General features: G+C 46.8%; 1 protein-coding gene across 1 annotated transcript in view; it reads left to right on the top strand.

Moving 5' to 3' along the window:
- The window catches only part of Pik3r5 (phosphoinositide-3-kinase regulatory subunit 5), a 65,741-nt gene that overhangs the window by 17,511 nt on the left and 21,531 nt on the right, over positions 1-26,699 (top strand). The window contains exons 2-3 of the mRNA XM_021178060.3: positions 24,313-24,428; positions 26,096-26,196. Of these exons, the coding sequence (XP_021033719.1) occupies positions 24,326-24,428; positions 26,096-26,196 (204 nt within the window). The 5' untranslated portion in view covers positions 24,313-24,325. The remainder of the gene's footprint in view (positions 1-24,312; positions 24,429-26,095; positions 26,197-26,699) is intronic.

The raw sequence follows: 26,699 nt of genomic DNA, 5'->3' as shown, positions 1-26,699 counted from the left end.
TAATAAGTCCTGGCTGTGCCTGCTGAATGGGTAAGGGCCTGAGCCTGCCTGGGTGGGTAGTGTGTGTTCCTACCCTCCTTTCAAGGTGAGAGAAGGGGGGACAAGCCAGGCCTTGGAAGAGAAAGGCTTGCTGGCTTCCTGGACTGTTCCATGGCATAGCTGCCTGCATCCTAGCCCTAAACCCTTTCTTGGGAAGAAGAGATTTTTCTGTACTCCTCCTGTTGCAAGCTTATTCATTTGCTGGGGATTCGATAGACATGCATTTGTTAACCTCTTACAATGTAAGGGGCCAATGTCTATGTGAGGTCCCTGGACATAATGGGTTGCAGGCATGTGTTGAATAACATTTCCATTGATAATGAAATGGATATACCATGGTAGTCCTGCACCGTTATAATGAAGTTGACATTTTTCTATTGCCTAGTGATGTGGCTGTCGCAGAGCTGGAGCATACCACATTACTCCCGGGTTTGTGATGATGCTGGTGTGCTACTAATCATGTGAAGAGAAAAGTGCGTAACTGTGTAAGGGGTAATGCCTCCATAATGACAATAAGTGATCTGTGTCGCTGTTCCTGGCTTATGAATTTACTATAGTCTACTTTTAAATATTAGCTTGGAGTATCTTCCTTCTATCTACAAAAAATGTTGACTGTCAGACAGCATGCCATATCACGTCAGAGGTAGCCTCCTGTGCTCTCTCCTCACATTAGTGTCCTGTGGTGTCTGCATGGCTACCAAACTGTCGAATGGTGCATTCCCCACACCATAGCCTAAGGATGCGCTTTCCCTGTTGAAAGTAACGCATGACCACATTCAAGACATGATAAGCACAGCCTGCAGCTCAGTTTCATGTGGCTCAGCAAGGTACGTGTGTCTATGTGTGTAGCGTGATCATTAGATCCCCCAGTTAAGGAACCTGCCAAATAGGAATAAGGCAGAAAGGACAGAGACGTCAAAATGCCCTCCTTTCCTCTTTCTGCAGCTCCCTGCCTACAGCCTGCCTCTGTCTTGCCTCTTTGGGGGTACAAGTACAGGAGGACAGAGCTGGGCAGCAGGCTGGACTTGCTTAGATGTGAATTGCCTATAGCCTGAGTGAGCAAAGTGGAATCCTCGGCTTGGTAGGACCCCACAGGGAAGGTGACATTTTTCCAGGTCCTGGAGTGTTAAAGTGTGCATGAAGAGTAATGTGGGGGGTTTTGATGGTGGAACAGAAAGAAGGCAAGGGATGGAGGTGGAAGGGCTCTCCTGGAGACAGAGGCAGCTTACTGAAGGGGTTTAGGCAGAAGGCAGCAGGCATGCTTTCTTGGGGGAAGCCAAGAGAGAAGGCTGGAAGTTGATCTTCAGCCCCAGATCAGGGCCTGATCATCCATCCCTCCAATGACTTTTAACTGCACTTGGGAGCCTTGTAAACCTCTGTGAGAACAGACAGACAGACAAACAAACAAACAAACAAACAAACAGTGAGGCTGGGGACTAGGTGGGATGGGACCCCTTGTGGGAAGCTTCCTGAGTGACCTTGCTTCTGTTTAATTTATCTGCTTCCTGTTGCCAAGGAAACCCAGCTCCAATGGTCTTTCCTGGAGCCCTTACACCACCTTACTAGAAATTCCCAGGGAATGTAGTTTGGCCTGGGGGTGGGGGGAATCCCCCACGTAGCCCTCCCCAGCTGCTTCTCTAAGAATGGAGATCTTTCTGTTTCTTTATCTTCACACTGACACGGTAAGGTATTGTGACTAATGTGACAGGTGGGATTTGAAGCAGCTGTGGGAGGAACAGGCAGATAGTAATGGGTTGCAGCCTGCGGAGCTGGCTGTGGCAGGGAGTCCCCTGGCCCTGCTCCTCAAACTGCAGAGTCTTGAGGTGTTCTGACACATCCTGTGCCCCAGCCCACCGCTGGCTGCTCTCGAAGCACAGGCCAGATGTGCAAATTCTGCGGCTGGGCCGGGGCGAGGGCAGTACAGCTTGCTTTTCTTGGAAATCATCAGTGATTTGTTAGAAAAACAGGAAACCCTGGGGCTGCCGGTGTGCATCTTGACTTTTCTGTTTTTGTTTTTTGAGTTCCTTTTATCTATGACAGGCCCAGGTTGCCAAGCAGCCCAGCCCCGCAATGCTGTCTCTTAGCAATCATTGCCTGCCCACCTTCCTCTTTTCTCCTTCCTTGGGCTTCTGCAGCCTCGTCCTTTAGTCCCAGGGACTTGTACAGAGACAGGTCAGATGAGGTAACCATGGAAACATGATGATGGATATCAAGTTAGACCGTTTCTTCTGTAAGGTCTGGAGTAGGCACCTGAGTGCGCCTCCCTCTGCCTCAGCCCCAGATCTATTCACCCGCCTGATGACTGTGGTTGGACTGGAAATAAAGCTGCCTCTGCTTGTGGGACCTGCTGTCGCTGGGCATCTGGAGTGGCTACCACTGACCTCCTGCTGTTCCTCATATGACATCACCATCACAGGAAGAGCTTCATCTCTGCCTGGCTACATAGGAGCTCAAGGAACTCTCAGATATCACTCTCTGTTCGTGGGGCCACTGCAGCTGAAAGAGAAGAGTCTTTGCGAGGGTCTGGAATACAGAGGAAAAACACGGAGGAGACGGAGTGTAGTTATGTGTGCATTGGATCTTTAAGAAAGTTCTAGAAAGTGCTGCTGTTTCCTAGAGTCACCTATGGGGTTTTCCCTGAGTCTCCTCAGGTCAGGGGTAAGTGCTGAGGATGTCTGGTGGTTTATTTCTCAGACTGCTTTGCTGCCGCTGTTCACCCCATAATACAACCATGTGAAAAGCCCCACTCATTTTGAAGATGCAGTGACCCAAAAATTATCCAGCTTGCCTTGTCTCCCACTCTCCAAGCAGGGCCCTGGGGCATGAGCTGGTCTGTGCCCATCATGAGAGGTCCTGACAGAGCTGCTGCCTGTCTTGCATTCTCTGCAGATATCTACCCCTGAGTTTTCATTCACTGCTGTAGTCTTGACACCATACCCCACCCTAGGCGAGCCGGGCTCAGGGACTGCTGTTTTGAACTCATATAAGAAGCCTGATGTGAGTGAGAGTGGTTAGAAACTCCCCCACACCACCCTGGGGTGTTGCTTGGCAGAGGTATTGAACTGGTTTAGGGGAGAAACCAGAAAGCAAATGGACTGGGGGAACTCTGGACTGGACAAGGAGAGGGTCAGCCAGGTCATGCCAGGACTTCAGGACACAGTGAGCATCTACAACAGATAGCAACCCTCCAGGTCCATGTCCTCATTCTTCAGGGTTTCACAGCTACGGGGCAGGTGGGAGAGGGGGAGGGGCAGAGATTCTCACCTGCAGCTGTGCCTGGGGCCCATGAGAGAGGATGGAGGACAGGTGACATTTCTAACTGAAGGCTAGTGTTTCCTTTCATTATGAACATAGTCAATAAGCCACAGTCATATCAGTAGCACCTGCATCTTTGTTGGCCACAGAAGTCCAGATGTGCCTGTGTGCATCGCTCCACAGCGTTTGCAGATAGCTTTTGTTATTTGTGCTTTTTAACATTTCGGAGTGGTGATGGAAATTAGGCTGACTGCTGGGTTGGTTATTTAATGTGTTAGCTACATCATTTCTTTAGAAATCAGCTTGTTTAACAATAGTAAGCGATTGTATTTCCATAGTGCGCTGTTTGCTTACCTTGTTGCTGTAGTTTCGATTTCATTTGACTTTATTATTTTACGTGTAGAAGTGTTTGGGCTGAATGTGTGTCTTTGCACTGCTGACATTCCTGGTGTCCAGGGAAGCCAGAAGCAGCTCTGTGGGTGCTAGAAAGCAGACTTAGGTCCTCTGGAAGTGCAGCAAGTGCTCCTAGCTCTGAGCTATCATCTCTCCAGCCCTTCCCCCACACCCCTGCTTCTCTTTGCACAGCCTAGGACTCTAGCTCATGGAATGAATGATGCCACCCACGTTTAAGGTAGGTCTTTTCTACCTCAGTCAATCTAATCTAAAACCTCCCTCAGAAACTTGCGAGAGCTTTGTCTCCATGGTGATTCTAACACTTGTCAGGTCAACCATCAGCATGAACCCTCACACATGGGATGTGCTTCCTTTGCGATTGTGATGTAATCTCATGCATCTAAAACATTATCCTGAAGTCTCAGGTAGACCCACAGCGAACAACAACAACAAAACAACAACAACAAAAAGATAAGATGTGCTTAGTACTGGAGTGCATGTTCCTGGAGCAGTCAGGTCAAGAATTCTAGGCGTTCCCTGACAGCTGAGGAGATTTTAGTCATGGGATAATCCAGATGTTTCATCTTGGCTCTCACTGGTTACAGGTCTTGAGAAAATGGCTTAATCTCTCAGATCCATGCTTCTCACGTGTCAAATGGAAATCAATAACGCCCTGAAGGATTGTTCCTAGCTAGGCACCAGGCAGGAGAGACGTTCCCTCAGAGGCAGGAGGCCTGTGACTATAGCAGCAGCTTATTTAAGCCTAGGCGATTCAAGCGTGATTCTTTGCTGTCACAGAGGAATCACTAGGCTCGGTTCATTTCTGTTCATGTGGAAGGATGCTCTTGGATCACACCTGGAAAATGCTTTTCATCCATTTCTTTGCTCGGCTGGAGTCTTAGGTATTTCCCAGGCCTGAATTTTGACATATGAGTATGGTCATTGAAGAAATACTTAGGGCGTATTCACATGATAAAACACGTGATCCTAGAAAACATGTTAAGCGAGGAAAAAAACAAAAACAAATGTAAAAGACCGTATGTCGTATAACCTTGTTTGTATGGGATGCCCATAAAAATGGAAGTAGATTCCTGGTTGCCGAGAATAGGGAGGTAGGTAGAGGGCTCCCACTACATGATGGAGACATGCAAGTAAAGGCACTGGTGATGACTATATAACATACTGAGTGTTCTAAACACCGGAGTGGACAATTTAGAGTGATGAATTTACATGAACTACATCTCAATAGAAAAGCAAAATTCTGTACCATTTGGATAGTAGAGGGGAGTTATGGGCACCTCTCACCCACAAACTGGACAGTTTGGTGGGATGGGAGGTTCCTTATTTCTACTGAAACTCACACAGGGAGAACTTAACTGTCTGAAGAGGCTTCTGTCAATTAAACAAAGAGAATCAATAATTACCCCCTTCCAAAATGAACAGTGTCAGACCCGCATGGTTTCATTAGTGAATTCTAATAAACATTTAAGGAAAAAATGCTAATAGAATACTAAAATCTATTCCAGAATATAGAAGATGGCAGAGTGTTCCTTGACTCATTTTTAAAGGGTCTCACTGTGTAGACCAGGCTGGCATGGAGCTCACCGTGTAGACTAGACTCCAGCTACCTCTGCCTCCCAAGTGCTAAGATCAAAACTATGTACCACCATGCCCAGCTGTAAATCATTTTCTGAGGTCAGCATTACACTAATGCCCAAGTCAGAAAGAAGTGCTTACATCAACATACTGTATTTTAACTTCAAGTTCCAATTATTCAAGGTTGTTAAATAGAAAAGCAGTCATGGCCTGGGGAGGTTGACTTAGCTGGTACAGTGCTTTCCCAGCGTGCAAGAAGACCTGGGTTTAGTCGCCAGCATCGCATGATGTGACTGTGGTACAACAGGCCTGTAATTCCAGCACTCAGGTGCTAGAGGCAGGAGGATTAGGAGTTCAAGATCAATCTTGGCTACCTGGCTGTCTTAAAAAGAGATAAATAGGATCTGCAGATATAGATCATATTCTCCGTGCCCGTCAATCTTCAACAGTTGGAGAGCAATCTTAATCCATCAATGCATAGAAGAACTCTCACCACAGCCAGAGACACTGTAGACCACGAGGGGTTGATTTCAGATGCATGCTGCTTAGTCAGCATTTGAAAGTCAACTGGTGCAGCCCATGGCTTCCACAGGCTAACAAAGAAAAATCATAATCATATCAATACATTTGGAAAAATATTTTTTGACCAAGTCTCACACCTAGGCATAGCAAAACTTCACAGCACACTGGACTAGAGAGTCATGTCTTCAACCAGGGAAATCATGATTACAAAGAACGTAGCATCATGCTTAATGTGAAGAAACTAGATAGGTCAGGGACAAGCTTAAAGATGCTTGCTCTCCACTCTTACTCAAGTTAATACTAGAAGTCCTAGCTAATGCAAAAGCCATGAAAAGGAAATATGGCATCTAGAGGAAGGGAAGGAAGCCATGGCACTGGTCTCATTTGTGGATGAGAGTGTTGTCTATATGGATCATAAAGAATAAATAGCAATATCAAAATGTCTTGACCCAACAGATAGTTATAGCAAGGTTGGAGGACTGATGATATATAAAAGTCATTTGCATCTCTATATAGATCAGTAATGAGTGTTAGAATTTGAAGTTAAAGTTAAAGTACCATCTACCTGGACGTCAAAGATGAAGTAGTTATGTAGAATCTAATCTGTAATGAAGTACTTACTGGATCAAGAGCTGTATGTGGAAACCCCAACACCAATGAAAGAAATCTGAGAAAATATAAACAAATGGAGAAGTATTGCAGGCCCATGGATCGGAGACTTCACTATGGTTAGGGTATCCATTTCTCCATGACTGATTTATGCCATCAGTGCAATCCAAACAAACATATAAAGCTACTTTGCAGCTATGGACCAGTTTATTCTAAAGTTTACATGGAAAGGAAAGGGACCTAAAGTAGAGAACGCAGTATTGAGGGAGATCAAAGTCAGAGGACTGCCACTATGGACTTCAGGGCACAGCATTGTGCTATAGCATATTGAGGAGAAATGGACAAATGAGTCAGAAGAGCAGAAGAGAGAGCCCAGAATCAGATCCACACAAGTATACAATCAACTCATCCCTGACAATGGAAACAAGACAATAGAGTGGAGACAGGAAGTCTTTTCAACAAATGATGCTACAGATATGTAGCATACACAAACATTTCACATAGAAAAATTATTAGGGGTTGGAGAGAGGACTCAGAGCACTTGATGCTTTTCCAGAGGACCCAAGTTCAGTTCAGCACCCGTGCCAGGATGTTCACGACAGCCTGTAACTCCAGCTCTGGGAATCTGACCCCCTCCTCTGGCCTCTGAGGTACTTGCACACACACGGCTTGCTTCTCTCTGTCCCTCTGTCCCTCTGTCTCCCCTCTCTCTCCCTGCCTCTCACACACACATACACCAGAGAAAGAATTATGCAAAAATTATTCTAACTGAATCATAACTCTAAAAGTAAAGTCAAAGCAACATAGAGAATAAAAATTCTAGCTAACACAGAAGCAAATCCAGATGACTTTGGATCTGTTCACGAGTGTTTATCTTGTTTTATAGGGCATTTATTTTGAGGCACGATGAGAGACGCTTACAGAGGTACAGAGGAAAGGGAGCTGTAGCCACAGCTCAAGTCTTCCATGTGCCATTGAAGCAGCCTCTGGAAGTGGGATACTGCAGGCCGAAAGGAATACTGTCTTTCCACAGAATCCACCAACAAACACCCTCTCCATCTTTCTCTAGGGCAGCTGAGTCTTTATGGATTCAGAAAAGTCTCCTCCTCCTATCCCTTGCCCGCTGGCCTAGCTCCATCTCTGTTTCTGTGACAAAATACACTGACCAAAAGAAACTTAGGGAAGAACTGGCTCATCATTGCAGATTACAGTCCATCTCCTCGGTCTCATCTAGTTCTCTCCTGTCTTATCTAGCTCAAAACCCCCAGGACATGCCTTGAGGCCAGCCTGATCTAGGCAGTCCCTCAGTTGAGTCTTTCTTTTAGAAGATTCTGGGTTGTGGTTAATTAGAATTCAAACTGGTTAGTGACAGTCATAGCCACATACCAGTTACCAAACCTCATGTCAGGTCAAACCTGTGGTCCAGGCACCCAGTTGTCAGCGATGACAGTGGTGCTATTCATTACCCACTGCTTGCCCTAACTTTGCCAGATCTCCATCAAATACTACAGTGGGAAACTGGTAATATCAACCTTACAGCTCGTGGGGTACCAATCCATTAACTAGAGGTAACTTGGTCTCAGTGGTGGTGATGGCAGCATTGACACATTTGTGGCTAAACTACTTATGATACGACAGACAACAGACTGTGTGTTTAACACAGCGAGGGTCACATTTCACCATCTGACTAGCTGGCTCAAACCAGGTGTAGGTGGTCCTTGCTAGGAAGGCACTCATGGCAGGTTTTCCCAGAAAAGGTCACAGAGGCCCGTGTGGCCAGCAGGAAGGGGATCCAGGGTCAGTGTGGCACCAGGTCTGGTCTGGGATTTGTCAGAATCTGTCTGAAGAAAGATATCACCTTCCTAATGAAGCCGTTGAGGTTAGTAGAGGTTGGTGTTCATATATACAATGCAACCAACCACTCATACACATAAAAAAGAAATAGTTCTTTAAAAGAATTGTTTTATTTATTTATTTATTTATTTTTATTTTTATTTGTTTATTTATTTATTTTGGTTTTTTCGAGATGGGGTTTCTCTGTGTAGCCCTGTCTGTCCTGGAACTTACTTTGTAGACCAGGCTGGCCTCGAACTCAGAAATCTGCCTGCCTCTGCCTCCCAAGTGCTGGGATTAAAGGCGTGCGCCACCACGCCCGGCCGAATTGTTTTATTTTTTTAAAAAAGTAAAAATAATAAAGAATTTTTAAAAAAATCAACTGGAATCCCACGGGAACCCATCCTGGCAGGGGCCTCGGGAAGTTTAGCGTTGTTCTCTATTCTCAACATGGTGGTTGTTCTCTTAGTGTGGGGAGGAGGCAAAGGGAGAGAGCCAAGAATAGGTTCTGCTTTCATGTTCTGGTCTTTAGGGTGGCTCTTAGGAAGTTTGGGTTCTGACCTGAACCTTTTTCTTTGGCCTTTAGCTGAGAGGAAAAAAAAGGAGGAAGCTGGTCTTCCAGGCAACGTGCCCTCACTGTGGGTGTCCAGAATTGACCTAATCAACATCTCTGCAGACTGAGTCACCGGGGTGTTGTAGTCAATGTGATTTCCCCTCAGGCCTGAGGAATATCCCCTATTGCTCATATGCTCTCGGGTACACATTGGGGTGGAGCTTTGGTTTGTATACTTATTGTACAAGGAGACTCAGTCCAGGCCCCATGCCCAGTCATGGAATCAGAACCTTTAACACGGTCGACAGAAATGGAACCAGACAATTGTAATGTAGTCACTGGGGAAGCAGAGAGGCTGTGGATAATGTGGATAATGGCCTTTTAACCAGCCCAAGGGTCAGAAGACCTACCTTAAAACAATAAGCTGAGAGACTCAGTAGGGTAACTGAGTGGGAAGTGACACTTGTCACCAAACCTGAGACCCCAAGTTCAACCTGGGGACTCACATGGTGCAGGGAGAGAAGTGACTTTTGTTAGTTATCCTCCGATCTCACATGCATGGTGGTAGATGCACACACACACACACACACACACACACACACACAAATGTATTTTTTAAAAAAAAGATATGGCTGAGAGATGATTCAGCAGCTGGGAGCTCCGGCCACCCTTTTGGAGGACTTTGGTTCAGTTCTAAGGACCCACATGACAGCTCACAACCATCTCTAACTCCATCTCTGAGAGATGTGATGCCCTCTTCTGGCCTCCTCTGACACCAGGCACAAGTGGTCCACAGACACATATGCAGACAAAACACCCAGACACAAAGATAAACATGACAACTAAGTGAGGGTATGAAATGAACGAGAAGAGTTCAAGACAGAAGAGTGCAAATTGCATGGTGATGTCAGGAGTTTGGTACCAGCCTGGAGGGAAGGGGCTGGATCTCCTAGGGTCTCGTGAACTGTGTCAGAAATTGAACTGTGTCCCAGGGGAGTAAAAAGCTCAAGAAAAAAATGTAAGGGGGCCAGGAGCAATCCCTTGATTCCTATACAGTTCTGCTGGTTTGGGGATTCCCTGGGGTTTGAAGCGTCAGCCTGTAAACATTCCCTCATGCCCATTCCTAGAACACATTCTCTGTTAGCTTGCAGGTGACTGCCATCTTGATTTATTTCTCCACTCATTCGTTTCGTCTGTTTTAAAACTTCTTGCAAGTGGAGTAAAAAAAGCACCTGCTGTTATTTTATTTCGTCACACACCATGTTTTGGGGTTGCATCCATGTGATTACATGTATTCATGATCCCCTCTTCTCTGTAGGCTCAGTAATGATACATTGTATCCTAATAACACATTATGTAACAGCAATCATCCTTCTGTTGATAGATCAGGGTGGTGCAGGTGGGAGGTTATTTTGAATCAAACTTTCTATGAACAAGTATTGCACAAGTCTCTTGGCAACATAAGGTTTCACTTCTTTTGTGGGAAGGAACACACTAATTTGGTCAAAGGCTAGGCGATTGTTTAATTTTGTGAAATTGCCAAACTGTTTTTCAACTTTGTACCGTTTCACAACCCCATAAACAATGTGTGATTGTTCTGTATCCTCATCAACTTGGTATTGTTATTCTAGTGTCAAATTGCTTCATTGTGGTTTTAAATCTGCATTTTCTGATGACTAACTGTTCCGACAATACTTTAATGTGTTTATTGCCCACTTGTATATCTTTTATTAAGCATTTGTTCACTTCTGGGATCGGAACTATTTTCTCTCTCTCTCTCTCTCTCTCTCACTCTCTCTCTCTCTCTGTGTGTGTGTGTGTGTGTGTGTGTGTGTGTGTGTGTATGTGTGTATGTATGTATGTGTGTGTGTGTGGTGTGTGGTATGTATATGTGTGTGTAATATTGTCTTCTAGTTTCTGGCTTGTTTTTAGCTTACTTTATAATCTCTTTCAAAGACTAGAAGTTGAAAAAAATTATAAACTCAATCTTGTCAACTTTTTAAAAAGATTATTCACTTTATTTTACATGTGTATTCGCCTGCATGGAATGTAGGTGCACTGTATGTGTGCCTGGTGTTTGGAGGACAAAAGAAGGCATCAATTCCCTGAAACTGGAGTTGAGTTATGAACCACCTGATGTGGGTGCTAGGAACCAAACCCAGGTCCTCTGTGAGAGCAGCAAGAGTTGTATAAGCCATCTTTCCAGCCCGCCCTCCCCTTCTTAGTGCTCCCCTACACCTCGCCTCTTCCTTGTTTTCTACTGGGCCCATGGATGCAAAGATCAGATCTTTTGCTAAGTCCTTCAGACTCCTTGTCAGACTATCTTTGTCTCTGTCGTTATCAATAGGTGATGATATTATCAAAGTTCAAACTTGTGTGTTCTCCTGCTCTGTCCTCTATTCTGTTGTTGAATCTACACATTGAGGGGTTTTTGTTTGTTTTTTTGAGACAGGATCTCTCTATGTAGCCGTGAGCTGTCCTAGAACTCACAGAGCTCTGCCTGCTTTTTTGTCTCAAGTGCTGGAATTAAAGGTGTGTGCCACTATGCCTAAATGAATTTTTATTTATTTATTTTAGTTCTCATTTATAACATACTCATTTAGTAATACTCTCATCTCCCTTTTCTTTGCTTACCCTTCTTCCTTCCTTCCTTCCTTCCTTCCTTCTTTTGTGCTTAGGGAGTTTATAATTGCCCAGTGAAGCACTTCCCCTGGATGCTTTAAAATTTTTGACCTCTCATCCTAGTAGTGACATCTATTGACTTTTTAAAAGATTTCTTTCATATTTTATCTGTGTGTCTGTTGGGGAGAGGGTTCTGCACGTAGGCCTTGAGGGCCAAAGGGCATCAGATTCCCTGGAGAGGGAGTTACAGGTAGCTATGAACCACTTAATGTGGTTCTGGGAAAGAAGTCGGGTCCCCTGCAGGATCAGCAAGCACTATTAACTGCAGAGCTGACTCCGCCTCAGCACCCTGTCTACCACTTTTAAAATGTAGATTGGGATCTTCATTGTTCTTCATGTGACATGTTTTCTAAATGTACATGTGATGATGGTGATGATGATGATGATAATGATGTGTGTGTGTGTGTGTTATATTGTGTATGTACTTGATAGCAAGTTTGTGTGCTTTTGGAGGTCAAGGATTAACATTAGGTGGCTTTTCAATTTCTTTCCACCTTGGTTATTATTATTATTATTACTATTTTGAGACAGTCTTTTGCTAAATTGGAAACTATTTGACTCATCTAGTTTGGCTCTTCAGTGAGCTTCATGGATCCTCCTGTCCACGCCATCCCATGTCCTCTGCCCCGGTTATAAATATGCCCCGCCATACCTGGCTTTCTGTATGGGTGCTGGGATCTCAACTCAAGCCCACAGGCTTATTCACAAACCCAGCCATCTCGTCAGCCCCATGACAAGTTCTTCTTTATTAAAACATGGTCATCGTGGGTATTGTGGGAGTTATGAAGATCAGAATCTCATTTCAGCCTTACATTTTAGCTGCCTTCTCTGACACATCTCCATCAGGGAAGTGAGGATCTTTGCCTCATTACTGCTAGACGGGGGGGGGGGGGGGGGTGTGGACTCCTGGTTCTGCACTTAACCTCACTGACTTTGGGGAGGGCCTTTGTTACTAATGGGTAGGAAGCGAGTGCAGCTTCCTATCAGGCCTCTGCATATTCCTTTCTGGCTGGAAGGGACAGGAGTGCATCATTGCGCTCCAGCGTTACCATGGTGGTGGGAGAAAGGATGACCTCAGTACTGCAAGGTACCAATGAGAGTCTAGACTCTGCACTTGACTTTACTTAGCACCACCTGTTGAGGGATGGGGATGCTTATTATCTGGGATGGAAGCAAGTTCCACTGACTACTGACACCATGGGATGGGAGGATGCTCTTGACCACTGTGAGGATGCAAGACACAGCTTTCTTCTTGGCTTTCTCAGTCCCTTGGCAGAGGTCTGGGGAGCCTCTCTGTAGATAGCAGAGGGGAAGCATACACTTTGCCCTGGCCATCCCTGGGGGCAGTGAAGCTATACTTTCTGTGTGGAGCACGGATGGAACAGAGACCCTGTGGCTTGAAGGCTACCTGTCTTGTTAAGCTGCCCCATTCCTTGTCCTGGGAAAAAGCCAGTTTTTCCCATCTGTATGCCCTGACTTTCTAGGTTGCTAGCTCTTCACTGTTGAGTTGAGACTATGCAAGCAGGAAGAAAACCCAGGGAACCTGCTTCTGTGTGCTCCTGTCCTGTGTCCCCAAAGTCCTTGGCTACTCTGCCTTCCTCTACCCACCCTCCAGAGTCCCTTGGGTTCATGGTACATATATTGTCTGGCATGCACAGGTGCACTGTGTGGGAAGAACATAAAAAAAGCAACATTTCTTTTACAAATATAACACCTATTCTTTGTGTGATTAAAAGCAAGATTTAGGGGTTGGGTAGCCCAGCTGCAGAGGACTTGCCTAGCATAGTCCTGGCCAAGATCCCCAGCACCGCAGGAACCAGGTGTGATGGTAATGATTGAACTCCTAGCACTGTTGAGATAGAGGCAAGAAGAACAAAAGTTCATGGTCATTCATGACTGGGTATAAGTTTATGAAGCCAGCCTGGGCTAGCTGAAACATTGTCTCAAAACAAAACTAGGGTATAAAATATCAATTATTATAAAATGTTTAGAGATGAATATGTCTAATTTTTCCTCTTGGAGATAATTGTCATTAGCCTATTGGCATGTTATTTTGTTTAGATGGAAATACAAAAAAGTATAGAAATTTTGAAAGAGGGCCTCACTATGCAGCACTGGTTATCATGGTCTCACTGTCCTGAAACATGGCTACCTGCCTGTCTCTGCCTCCTGAGTTCTGGAATCAAAAAGCATATGCCACTGTGCCTGGAGAAATCCGAATGTTTTAATAAAAGAACAATTGGAAAAATCTCAAGATTCTTTTGGCCACAATTCCCAGAAACTAGATAAAGATATTCTGCTAGATAAAGCAGAATAAAAGAAACTCTGCAGTTGAGATGCTCCAAACACTTCAAAGCAAAACTCCCCCAGCTAGTTGCCTGTCACCCGCCTTCCTCCTCTCAGTGTAGTCCGTTGGGTTTTCTTGCTCTATGATCATAGAACTCTCCACGTTGCCGTGAGCTCCTGGGTCCTTCACTTCTGTCTTAACAGGATCCCTCTCTTCATGACTGCTAACCTGTGAGACCCCAGATGTAGATAGGTGACTCTCCCTGCGGTCAGGAGAGGGTGCAGCTGGACAAAGCAGAACTTTCCTTTGTCACCCCCCAAATCCTCTTCTTGCTAGGCTTTTCCATCTCAGCAATTGTACCCCACCAGTCTCCACGAAAGGAGAATGCAGAGGCTATCAAACACCCCATAAGTGTGCATATTCACTTGGGGACTTAACCTAAGTCAACTGTTATTCCAACTCTACCCAATGTCTATTGAGATTTTTTAAAATTAATTTTTATTATTTTAAATGAAATATATGTGTGTATCTCTGTGGTGGGGGTATGTGGCTTTCAGCTTAGAGTGCCCGCATAGGTGCACCTGTTTCTCTCTGTTTAAAGAAATGTGTATTTCCCCTTCTCTGTACATTTGGAAAGATAGCACCAATTTGTAGTAAATGGTCTCTCAGTGTTCTGGGGAGTTCTGGACTGGACTAAACAGGACTCTTAAATCAGTGTCTGCTTCATAAAAAGTTGTAAAAACTGGTCCAGAGAGATGGCTCAGTGGGACAGGCGACTTGCTGCCAAGCCTGATCCCACATGGCAGAAGGAAGAGAACTGAATCTTGTAAGTTGTTCTCTGATCTCTCTACCCACATGCACACACACCAAGGATGCAGACCTTTGCCTGTCTAACAAAGGGTGGGACTGAGTTCCCACGAACAGTGTGGAGGAAGGACGTGGGCTTTCGGAGTTAGACCAGCTTTGGATGTATTTCCAGCTCAGGCCATAAGACCTGTGGTGACAGAAACATGAATGACAATGGCTTAACCTGCTTGGGCCCCAGGAATTGTGGGTAACCACTTCAGGAGACTGTGGTATTTAAATGAAATCAGCAGCCGGAGCTGCCTAGCATAGTGTGAGACAGAGAAGACACTGTTGCAGGCAGCAAGCCAGCCTTCTGTCTGTCCACCTTCCTCCTTCCCTGCTCCTTCTGCCTTCCCTATTCCTTCATACACACTCTCAACCTATGGGTCTGGACCTCTTGGAGGGGTCGGATGGATGACCCTTTTGCAGGGGTTCCCTAAGACCACCAGAAAACACAGACAATTACATTATGATTCAAAACAGTAACAAAAAATACAGTTACAAAGTAGCAATGGAAATAATGTTATGGGTGGGATTCACCTCAATAGGAAGAACTACATTAAAGGGTTGCAGCCTTAGGAAGGTTAAGAACCACTCACTACTCTAGACTGAGATTCATGGAGAATTGACATTTCTGTGTAATATCACACCAAATTTATTTTTTCCACTTGTGGTTAAATGCACGTACCATGTAACATACCATCTTAACTATGTTTGGAGGAACCATTCAATAGCCTTAAAAAGATTTTTTTCTTTTAACCATAGTATCCCCAATCTGGCTTCAAACTTGATGTGTAACTGAGGATGCCTCTGAACTCTTAATCCTCCTGCCTCTACTTTCTGAATGCTGGGGTTGCAGTTGGGCACTATCACACCTCTTTATGTGGTAGTGAGGGTCACACCACTTTACCAGGCAAGCCATCCCCCACCCTTGTTCAGTAGTCTTAAGGCCATTCACCCAGGAGTGCAATCTGTCACCAGAACTCGTTTTCATCTTATGCATCTCTACCCATTTAACCACTTCCTATCTCCTTCCCTCAGCCCTTGGCAACCATCATCAACTTTCTATCCCTCTGACTAACAGCTCCAGGTACCTCACCCAAGTGCAGTCTTGCTTTCCTCGTTTGCAGCTTCTTGCGCCCAGCAGAGATGCTCAAGGTTCATCTGCATTGTAGCGTGTGTCAGGATTTCCTTCCTTTAAGAGACTAAATCACACACACACACACACACACACACACACACACACACACACACCTTGTTTGTCCATTCAACCCCCCATGGACACTTGGCTTACTTCCAGTCTTTGGCCACTGTATCCAATGCCTCTATGAACGTGGAGGTTCAGGACCTTGCTTCCCGTTACGTTGTGCATCTATCCAGAAGTGGAGTGACAGAATCCTAAGTCGGGCTTGCTGTGTATCTTAGAGGAAGCACCTTGTTCTCCCGCAGCCCGTTAGCTGCTACCTTTTTGTTTCACATTCCCAGGCAGCATGCACCAGGCTCTGACTTCTTCACAGCCTAGCATTTACTTTGTTGTTCTTTTTCTCTAATAGTAGCCATACTGATAGGAGTGGCCCAGTTTTGATTGGCACTTCCATGGTGATGAGGAGTGAAAAGGATTCTATTACCACCAGTGCTATCGTGTATTTGTGTGGGGTCAGCTTGCCCGTGTGTGGAGGTCAGAGGACAGTGTTGTGTAGTCTGTTTTCTCCTACCTTTATGTAGGTTTTAGGGATTGAACTGAGGTCACCTGCTTGTGTGCTAACTGCCTTTTACCTGTTGAGACATCTCATTGGCACTGAAAAACCCTGTCAAATGCTTATTAGCCACCTGCATATTTCTCTAGGGAAATATTCCTTCAAGTTCTTCATCTCCCTGGGCGGTGACGGTGACAGGGTTGGGGTGTAGTCCTTTGTCACCCAAATGACAGGGAAGACTTCTGTTCTGTGGGCATTTCACTCTTGACTGGAGACTTTGATGCAGAGTTTTGGCTCTTAGATCTAACTTAGTTTTGGTTCTGAGGTCTAATTTGCCCAGGTTTTTTTCTTTTGTGCCCTGTATTCTTTGGTGTGTGGTGCTTTGAAAGAGACATGTCCCCATAGTCTTGGGCTTTTGAACGCTTGGTTCTTGGTCGATGGCATTTTTGGGAGTAAACCCAAAAATGTACAGCCCTGAGAGTGGACATAGGTCATCAGGGGTAGTCTTTGAGATGATGATGATGATGATGATAAAGAGCCTCCCCTGCTTCTAGTTTGCTCTGTCTGCTTGCTTGTGGTTAAGATGTGAACTCTCAGCTTCCTGCTCCAGCTACTGTGCCTGCCACTCCACTTGCTGTCATCCCATACCTTCAATTGCAGGCGTTAACCCTCTGAAAATATATGCCCAAGTAAACTCTTCCTTCAGAGTTGCTTTGGCCCTGGGGTTTTATCCCAGCCACAGGTATAATTAGCACAAGCATTATCACTGCGAAGCCATCTACAAATCCAAGGTGACCAAGCTTCTTCCACATGTCCAAGGATTTTTGCAGTTTTAATTACCATGTTTTTAGACTTGTGATCCTTTCCGCATCACTTCTGTATCGTTCTGGATCTTTCTGCATAATGAGAGGATGTGGATTTCCATTTGCTCTTGTCTTTTCTCTCTCTCAAAAGTTTTATTCATAAAAATTGCTTATTTTAAAGTTTATTATCTTTATTTCTCTTGATGCTATTATAAGTGGGGCCTTTCCCCTAGGACATATCTTAATGTAAAGATTAAGAATTGAGAAATATGGGGCTGGAGAGATGGCTCAGCAGTTAAAAGCACTGACTGCTCTTCTGAAGGTCCTGAGTTCAAGTCCCACCAACCACATGGTGGCTCACAACCATATGTAATGATGCCCTCTTCTGGTGCATCTGAAGACAGCTACAGTGTACTTAGGTATAATAGTAAAATAAATCTTAAGAAATAATTGAGAAATATTAATTTCTATGTTATTTTTTATCCAACAACATTCTCCAATTATTTTCATTGTTACAGCCATGTACTTTTTTGTTGTTATTGCTAACTGCAGTTTCTATAATATATCAGGAAGGGGTGAGGATAAAAGCCAGCAGCTCGGCCACTGACAAAGCTGTAGTTCTTGAAAGACATATGACTTACAAGACCTCAGAGCTTAGCCATGCACTTGGTCTGCCATCACTCAGAATACCCAGCTGAGCCAGAAATGAACTGAAATGAAGAACCTCAGAGTACAAAGCCAAGCAGTCGTGAGCAATGAGACCAGCCAGCCTCTCAGCTGCTGTCCACACAGTGCTATCACCGTAGTAACTATACCTAGTATAAGTGTCCAAAACAATTATTTCAGCAGCAGTAGTCTGCCATAAAATGTGTAATACAAACCTGAATCTGTACTTTAGGCAATATAGTGAGTGACCCAATATAAAGAGAAGGCATATGACCGACCTCAGAATGATTCAGAAATCATTGGGAAAATGACCTGGGAATTCCTGTCCTCACCAATACATTTTGAACTTTTGATAAACCAGAGTTCGAGAAATAGATATTTGAGAACCTGTTCCAGTAACTCTGGGAGAAATTAGAAAAGTAACTCAAATTAACTTGTTAGCAAGGGCTGAGGTGACTCACACCATTGGGAGGATGAGAGCTCCCATCCAAGCAAGTGAGTCTGGGCTCAGACTTCCACTGTCTCTGAGGGCAAGCCTTCCTCTGTAAGGTCAGCCAGCCCTCTGCACTGGCTCAGAAGAGGAACTTGAAAAGGAAAAAGCCATTGTTTAATGTTTTAACACTGCCCATCAGGGGAGCCTGCCTGGCAGCAGCTGGAATTTTACAAAGGGGACCCCTCTTAATGAGGGGAATCCCAGGATTGGACATCCGATACTGAACGGAGCAGGTCTTGCTTCCCAAGCTTTTGAAAAAGGTCTCATCCCACTGTCTTCTGTCACCCCTTCCCCAGAGCCAATGGGGTTCTGCCCACAAGTCATAAGGAATGACAGATGTCACCGAGTCATCCTGACAAAGCGAACCTCGTGCATGGCCAGGCGTGGAGCACAAGGGCTGACCTCACCCACAGGCTCCGGATGAGCCCACCCCCACTCTCATCTTTGTACTTCACCAAGGGGCTCCCCCGCTGGACCTCTATTGCCCCCCTCAGGCTCCCAGGCCAAGCACTCAGTAGGTCCCAACTTCTTTTTAAAAGTCATCTATTCGTTTTTACGTTTATGGGTGTTTTGTCTGCACATATATCTGTCTGCATACCACATGCATGCCTGTTGCCCAGGAAGGCTAGAAGAGGTTGTTGGATCCATAGAACGAGAGATACAGGTAGTGATAAGGCACATGTGAGAGTTGACGATTGAAACCTGGTCCTTTTGAAAGTTAAGTCCTGGTAATCGCTGAGCCATCTCTTCAGCCCCAGGTCCTAACTCTTAAGAGCATGGACCAACACCTAGATGACAGAAGTAGTACAGGGAACCCAGCATATCAGTGACTCTGCCCTGGGTTTGGAGGATATCTGGCTCTTGACCTTGGTTGTCTCCTTAGAGCCAGGGAACACCGAGGAGTCTACAGGAGGGAGGATGGAAGGCCATGGATCAGCAGGTACTGGAGAAGGGTGCTGCTGACACTGGGGAAGGCTGCTAGCAGCAGACCAGGACACTGGACTCTGATACCTGTAAGGACAAGGGCATGGCAGAAGAAGACACGGTGGCTGAGAAGGCTCATTCGTGACTCACCTTTGCATCACGACAGTGTAAGGCAAAGGTGACTCACACTGGCCTCCCAGCAAGACCAGCTTGTCCATCACTTCAGGGGTTGGGCAGAGGGGCGACTTAACAGCCAGTTCACACTTCTATCCTCTCCTCAGGCTGGAGAGGCAGGGCCCAGGTTGCCACCATGCACAGGTGTCCTGAATAATAAGGGGGTCTATTTTCTGGAAGAGGCAGGCTGGACTGGGCAACTGGTGTAGATAGACATGCCAGGGCTCAAGATTACCAGCAATCGGGAATGCCAACCTCTTTAAGCAAAATCCCAAGAATTGAGTTTTCCCTTGGAGTGCATTGGTTTTCTTTCCTTTCTAAACTGCATCTGATTTGCTGAGGGGCAATGTGTGCAGGGTTAAGAACCCAGACTTCCTGGGTTTGCATTCTGGCTTTGCTCCCTGTGATGGTTTGTATGTGCTCTGCCCAGGGAGTGGCACTATTAGAAGGCGTGACCCTGTTGGGGTAGGTGTGTCACTGTGAGTGTGGGCTTTAAGACCCTTATCCTAGCTGTCCGGAAGCCAGTATTCTGCTAGCAGCCTTCAGATGAAGAAGTAGAACCCTTAACTCCACCTTCATCATGCCTGCCTAGATGCTGTTATGCTCCTGCCTTGATGATAATGGACTGAACCTTTGAACCTATATGCCAGCCCCAATGAAATGGTGTCCTAATAAGAGTTGCCTTGGTCATGGTGTCTGTTCACAACAGTAAAACCCAAACTAAGATACTACCTCTGAGCTATGTAAACTTGGGCAAGGTATTCTACTCTTCTGTGACACTAATTGCTCATTTTTTTCTCCTACTCCACTACTGTCCCACAGAGGTGGTCTAGCCTCCTGCCTCTTACTGCTGGGTTGCCCACCCTGATGGTTACCTACTCAGAGTAACAAAACTGTTCAAGCCCAGCTGTCTTTCTAGTGTCCTGCCACCCACACAGTGGACTTGAAAGCTGTCCTTCTGCCTCTCCCCTCTTTCCTGCCAATGTTCCTGATGAATTGGGTATGACTCCGGTGGTGTCTCACCTGGTAGGAGACTCATATCCTCAGACAATGTCTTCAGGTCCCTCAAGCCCTTGGTTTTTAAGAGAACAGGTGCACCTTCTAGAATGGCCGATGACCCTTTTCCCCTTTGCAGTCTTATGGTGATGAACACACAGACACTGCTGTTCCAGGTCCATGCAAACACCACCCAAGATAGTTGCAGCCACTATCCAAGTGCCTTCTGGAACTTTAAATATTTATTTAATTATTCGTTCTGTGTTTAATGTGTGAGTATGTATATGTGAATGCAGGTACCTGGAGAGACTAGAAATGTTGGATCCCCCTGGAGCTGGGGTGACAGGTGGTTGTGAGCTGCTTGGTGTGGGTGCTGGGAACTGAGCTCAGATCCTCTGCAAGAGCAGCAAGGGCTCTTAACTGCTGAGCTACCTCTCCAGGGAACCTTAGGATGTAGGGCATTCAGCACTCTGAACTTGGGGTTTAGGTTCAGCCACAGCTAGGAAGAAGGAAAAGTCCTACTTGCTCCCGGGCTCTTGGGAGGGGTATGGCTTCCCTATAGTTCTACCGTGCTCCTGGTGGCCTAGAGCAGGCTCTGTATCGCCTTCGGCTTCCATACTCCTCTTGTGGAAACTGAAGGGCTGTTGGGCAGCAGGCTACGTGTCTGCTTTGCCACTGGGATGCTGGAGCGTTCAGGGAAGCATGCCCCTCAGGGAAGGCAGAATACAGCCTGCGATGGCGGGGGTGGGGGGGTGGGGGGGGCGGTCCCAGCCTGTGTTCTTCCTGATGAGAAACAGCAGGGACTGGAATGGATGCCATGGCTCTCAAGTTTCTGTGTACCCAGACATAGCTGGGGTCTGAGAGGATTTGAGACTGCTCCACGTGCCAGGCAGAAAGGGGATAATTGAGCTGGGGATGAGGCAGAATCCGGTTTGGTTCTGGTGGGTGCTGGTAGTAAAGAGGGGCTGAAGGCCTTCTCTGGGAGATTTAGACACGGTTCTATGGTCTCCCCCCACAACTGGAATCCCCCCCCAAGGATCCTGCTTCGATCCTTGACAAAGGAGACGGATCCTGCTTGTCCAAACTGCTCTGCTCATGGTGGATGTGAATGTGTACACCTTACTCAGGGTGAAGCAGGGATTAAACACCTTTTGCAGAAAGGGATACCTAGGAAGGGAAGCTCATTGGCTAAACACTCAGGCGTGTATCTAGATCCCTTGTTAGCATGGAGAACCCCAGGTTTTTATGCTACCTGACTAGTTGTCATGGTCCTCTCAATAGGATGTCACAGTTACATGTTCCATCCAAGAGAGGTAGACTCTGGCTGAGAGCCGGTTCCAACATCTGCTGTTCTTGATTATGAGAGTTCTAGGGAGTTGGGAGCTGAACCTGTTTCAATCTTACCAGGTCTTCTGTCTGGTGGTATGGTCTACTTGCCCACAAAGGACCAGCTGGGGTGACTTCCCATCTCCCTCAAGAACTTGGCCTAGGATTGATGGAGGAGCAGCTATGAGTTCAAAGGCTAGGTTTCGTCTCTAAAGTTGTCTGTATGGAGGTTTCTACTGTTCCAGCGGCAGGTGCCGTCAGCTTCAGGCTGATAGACATGATGTATAGGAGCTAGCGTTGGGACTGTCACTGAGATCAGCCACTCATCACAGGTATTAACCCCATGGTCATTCAGCCTCGCTGGGTACCAGCACAGCCCAAGATGAAAAAATAGCTGAGCTCAGGAAACTGCCTCATCTGCCTGGCGGGGGGGGGGGGGGCGGGCGGGCAGTGGATTCTACGTAGTTTGAAGGCAAATGTGGCAGCCGTTCTGAAAGGGCTTACAGATGCCTTGAGGCATCTCAACATCACCAAGAATAACATTTAGGGGCTTGATCATGAAGAGTAAATGAGTATTCTTCTTAACTCAGATCACCATCCCAGTATCTGGGGCCACGGAACCCGGGTCAGGCTGTGTTCCAGGCAAGCCCCATGTCCTGACAGCCTGCTCCAGGGTCTAGGTCCTTGGCAAGCTCATTCCTACACCCAGACCTTGGCAATACCAGCTCCTCTTTCTGGAATCCTCTTCCCGTCACTTAACTCTAGGTGTCCCTGTCTGACTTTAAGTCCCCTCTTTGAAGACTCTAAACAACCTACTATGTGGCTGGCCAGCTCTCCCTCTTCCAGCGCCATCCACTCTTCATAGCCTATGTCATCTCCCAGGAGTCCCCCTTTGTATGGTTGTCGGAGTCAACATCTTCCACCCAGGAACTCATGCCCGCTCTGTCCCGGGCACATAGTAGGTGGCCAGGAAATGGAAGACGGCATGGTTCATGGGTGCTGCCGTGCCATCCCAGTTTCCCGATGCGTCATTCTCTAGGGACGTTGGTGGGACAGCTCACAAAGAGCTTACTTTTCAGGGGGTGCTTGTTCTCCGTCTAGATGGGGAGACAGGAGGATTTGCCTAGATTGAGGCTCTGAGATCTGGGCATCTGGGTCTGGGAGTTTATCCCTCTTTGCATGTCGTTTGCATGGCTCAGTTTGGAGGTTCTGCTTCCTCTTCTGGTTTCCTGGTTGGTCCTCAGATCCACAGGACTGCTCCAACACTTCCTCAGTGTCCTGGATGACCTTGCCTGACCAGCCCAGGGACAATGTCTACAGTGAGATAAGTCCTGGAGGGCAGGCAAGTGTGGCAGAGATGGCTGTGTGGTATAGATCTCTCAGGGATGCTCAGTTAGGGCCTTGTGTTTCCTCCCCACAGCCTTCTGACATTTGCACCATCACCATCCCCACTTCACAGATGAGCAAACTGAGGTTTGGGGGAAGCTCAGGCATTTGCCACAAATCTTGAGACTAGCAAAAATCAGAGTCCAGTTTGGATCTCGCTCTGGTGGAGGCTGCAACCTGGCTTAATCACCATGACAAATTCCTGCTATAGCTTCCAAAGGACCCAGAGAGCTCTCCCCAGAATGAAGACATGGGGTTAGCCCTATTGGAGACTCCCAGTTTCCCACCTGGTGTTAAAACCGCTCCTGAAGTCCCTTCCTTGTGGCCCCCTAGTTGGGCCAGCTGGGCCTCAGGAAAATGTGGAAGGGCCATGGACAAGGGCTTTGGACAGACTGCAAAACGCTCAAGGCAGAAAGGACCTGGGCATCCAAACTGAGGTGGTATGGGTTGTATGACGTGAGGCAACATGTGGGAAGAGACCCCCACCCTTGTCCTAGCCCTAGCAGTGGCGTTGACCCCAACAGTGGTGGGTCCAGCATGTGGAGAGAGATCCTGCAGCCCCACCCTCTGCAGGACCAGGAGACACAGGTCTGGAAATTCACAAGAAAATCTCCCATGTAGTTTTGATTCCCCCCCCCCCCCCTGGAGGTCCCTTGCCCAGATGTCAGAGGTCTGGCCATTCTCTAGGTATCCCTGGGCATCTCCTAGGCACTTGGCAACACTCCCTACTGCCCAGTGAGTAGGCACATCCTATTTCTCGCTCCGTTCCCATCCTGGAACTCTCTTTCTCTCCACCTCCATGCTTTTCTTTTTTTTTTTAAGATTTATTTATTTATTATATATAAGTACACTGTAGCTGTCTTCAGACACACCAGAAGAGGGAGTCAGATCTCATTACGGATGGTTGTGAGCCACCATGTGGTTGCTGGGATTTGAACTCAGGACCTTCGGAAGAGCAGTCGGGTGCTCTTACCTGCTGAGCCATCTCACCAGCCCCCTTCCATGCTTTTCTGTCCCGTGAGTGCCCTCTCCTGACACACAGATAAACCTTCCGGAAGCTGCTCCCTCCTTGTAGACAGCTAGGAGCCTCCTTGTGCAGTGCCCAGAGCACCCAAGTGGGCCGAGAGTGCCAGTTTTACTACTGTCCTGCTGGGCTGAAGGCTCCCCTAGCCTGGTGTTCTCCAGGAAGGGAGCCCAACAAGCTGACCAATGTCTATCTATCCCCCATGCAGGCAATGACTCAGGATGCAGCCAGCAGCCACAACGTGCACAGAGGACCGCATCCAGCATGCTCTGGAGCGATGCTTGCATGGACTGAGCCTCGGACGCCGTTCTGCTCCCTGGTCAGGTAGGTCTGGGGGACTGGGAGACGTTCCAGAGCCTCAGATGAAGGCGTCATCCAGAACCTCTGGGCTTGCTTCCTGGATCTCTTCCCTAAAAACCCAGCCCTCTCAGCTCAGATGCCACCTCTGTGGACAACTTTCTCTGTCCTTTGGAACTAGATAGATTTGGATTAAGACTCTCACTGACTATACAGCCTTGTACAATCCACTTGTCCTTGTGAGAGCCCAATGGATAATGGAAATACGAATGACTAGAAGCAGGAACCTGGGCAGAGAGACTGTGTAAGGAAGCCTAGCACCATAGTGGCACGAAGTAATGGTCAGTGAAGAACATTTTTCCTTCTTCCCCCCTTTCCAGGTTTTGATACAGCCAAACTTTACATAGTGTTGGGGCCAAGCATCATTAAATAAGAAATAAGGAAATATCTGACTTCTGCGCTGCTGCTTTGTTGTTGGTGGTGGTTTTGTTTTTTCCTTCTCTTTTTCTTGCAGTGCTAAATGTTGAACCTAGCATCTCATGCATGCTAGACATGAATCTAGAGGCACATGGATACACTTCCAGGAGCTTCCAGGGTTTTGAAAAGCACCCCCACACCCGAGGAAGCATGGCCCCCGCTCCTCGAAGGCCATGTCCCCTTCCACCCCCTCCAGTGATCACTCCCTGTCCCACTGATGCAGCCCCTGTCCCTGTGGTCACCTCTTGAATTTTTAGGGGTTTGCCCTGGCTGATTTCAGGGAAGCCAGGAACCAGCACATTAAGAAAGTCCCAGTGACAAGGAAGGGCTCAGAGCTTTTCGACGCAGCAGTGAGTCCAGCTTCCCCTTCCTTCCTGGGCTCCTCTGCCAAGCAGTCTTAGGAAGCCACATGACTGTCTCGGACACAGGGTGGAGCGCTTGTCTTGTAGCAATTTTTACCTCTGGCCCGACTTCCTTGCATCTGGTAGGAACTGGCACCCACTACAGGAAAGCTGGGCAGGGACAACTGTTGGGACCACCGTCACACCCGGAGGTGCAGGGACAGAGTCGCAGCAGGCTCTTTGGCCTCTAAGGGATTCTAGCTTTGATCAACAACCTCAATGGCTAAGGAGTCCCCTCAGACCCAGGGCTATGAAATGGGTTCTTATATCTTACGGACTTTTTTCTTTTTCTTTTTTTTTTTTTTTAAGATTTATTTATTTATCATATGTAAGTACACTGTAGCTGTCTTCAGACACTCCAGAAGAGGGCGCCAGATCTTGTTACGGATGGTTGTGAGCCACCATGTGGTTGCTGGGATTTGAACTCTGGACCTTCAGAAGAGCAGTCGGGTGCTCTTACCCACTGAGCCATCTCACCAGCCCCTCTTTTGCTATCACCATTGTTATTGCTACTCAGTATATTTCATTATATAGCCCAGGCTAGCCTTGGACTACATCGCCTACGGTGCCCCTTAACTCATGATCCAACTGCCTCAGCTTCCCACATGCTGTGCCACCAGGTCTGGTTTCACATGTCCTGGTGGAGCTTGGGGGCTTTGACCTGATGCCATTTCTCCAAGACTCTATTTAGAAAGAAATATTCACATATACTCTTCCATATCAGCGTTCCAGAATAAACCCTCTTCTCTACAGCTCTGCCTATAGCTAGCCAGAGAGAGTGAAACTAACCACTGATCTAACTTGCCCCCTGTGTAGCCGGGCTGTGTCTGAACTGCTGGAGCCTACAGGAGCTGGTCAGCAGGGACCCGGGCCACTTCCTCATCCTCCTGGAACAGATCCTACAGAAGACCCAAGAGGTGAGGGTGAAGCAGACACTGATGAGCACAGATAGAATTGGCATTGCAAAGGCAGGACTTAGGTCAGCTCTGTGGGTCCTGTCTGCTCTGCTCCTGCACAGAATGTCCTATCCTGTCCTGTGTAAACACACAACAGGTCCCGTGTGGACCTGAGTTCATAGCTACAGCTTAGGATAGATGATGCTCTTAGTCAGGGTATAGACTAGAAGGAGGGAAGAGGAGGCAGGGAGGAAGCTTCACTGAGTTCCTTTCCTGAGAAGGATCCACAGCAACAGAGACAAGGAAGAGGACTCTGATTGGGAAGGGAAGCTGGGGCCTCCTCTGACAGCTCAGGGTGCAGGCTTTTATTTACATACGTAATGCTGAGCGGGGCTGAGGTTCCAGAATGGGCCAAGTTCCCAAAATGACTCAAACTGTTTCATGGAGGCTTCTCTTTTATGTTTCTTGTCTTTCTGAGTTGTAAATGGGATTCATCATTTAAGTCATTCCTGATGGCAGCACTC

The sequence above is a fragment of the Mus caroli genome, unplaced genomic scaffold (genome assembly GCF_978045245.1).
Source record: "Mus caroli unplaced genomic scaffold, Mus_caroli_1 scaffold_13, whole genome shotgun sequence".
Lineage (NCBI taxonomy): Eukaryota > Metazoa > Chordata > Mammalia > Rodentia > Muridae > Mus > Mus caroli.
This window is presented reverse-complemented; position numbering and strand designations above follow the sequence as displayed.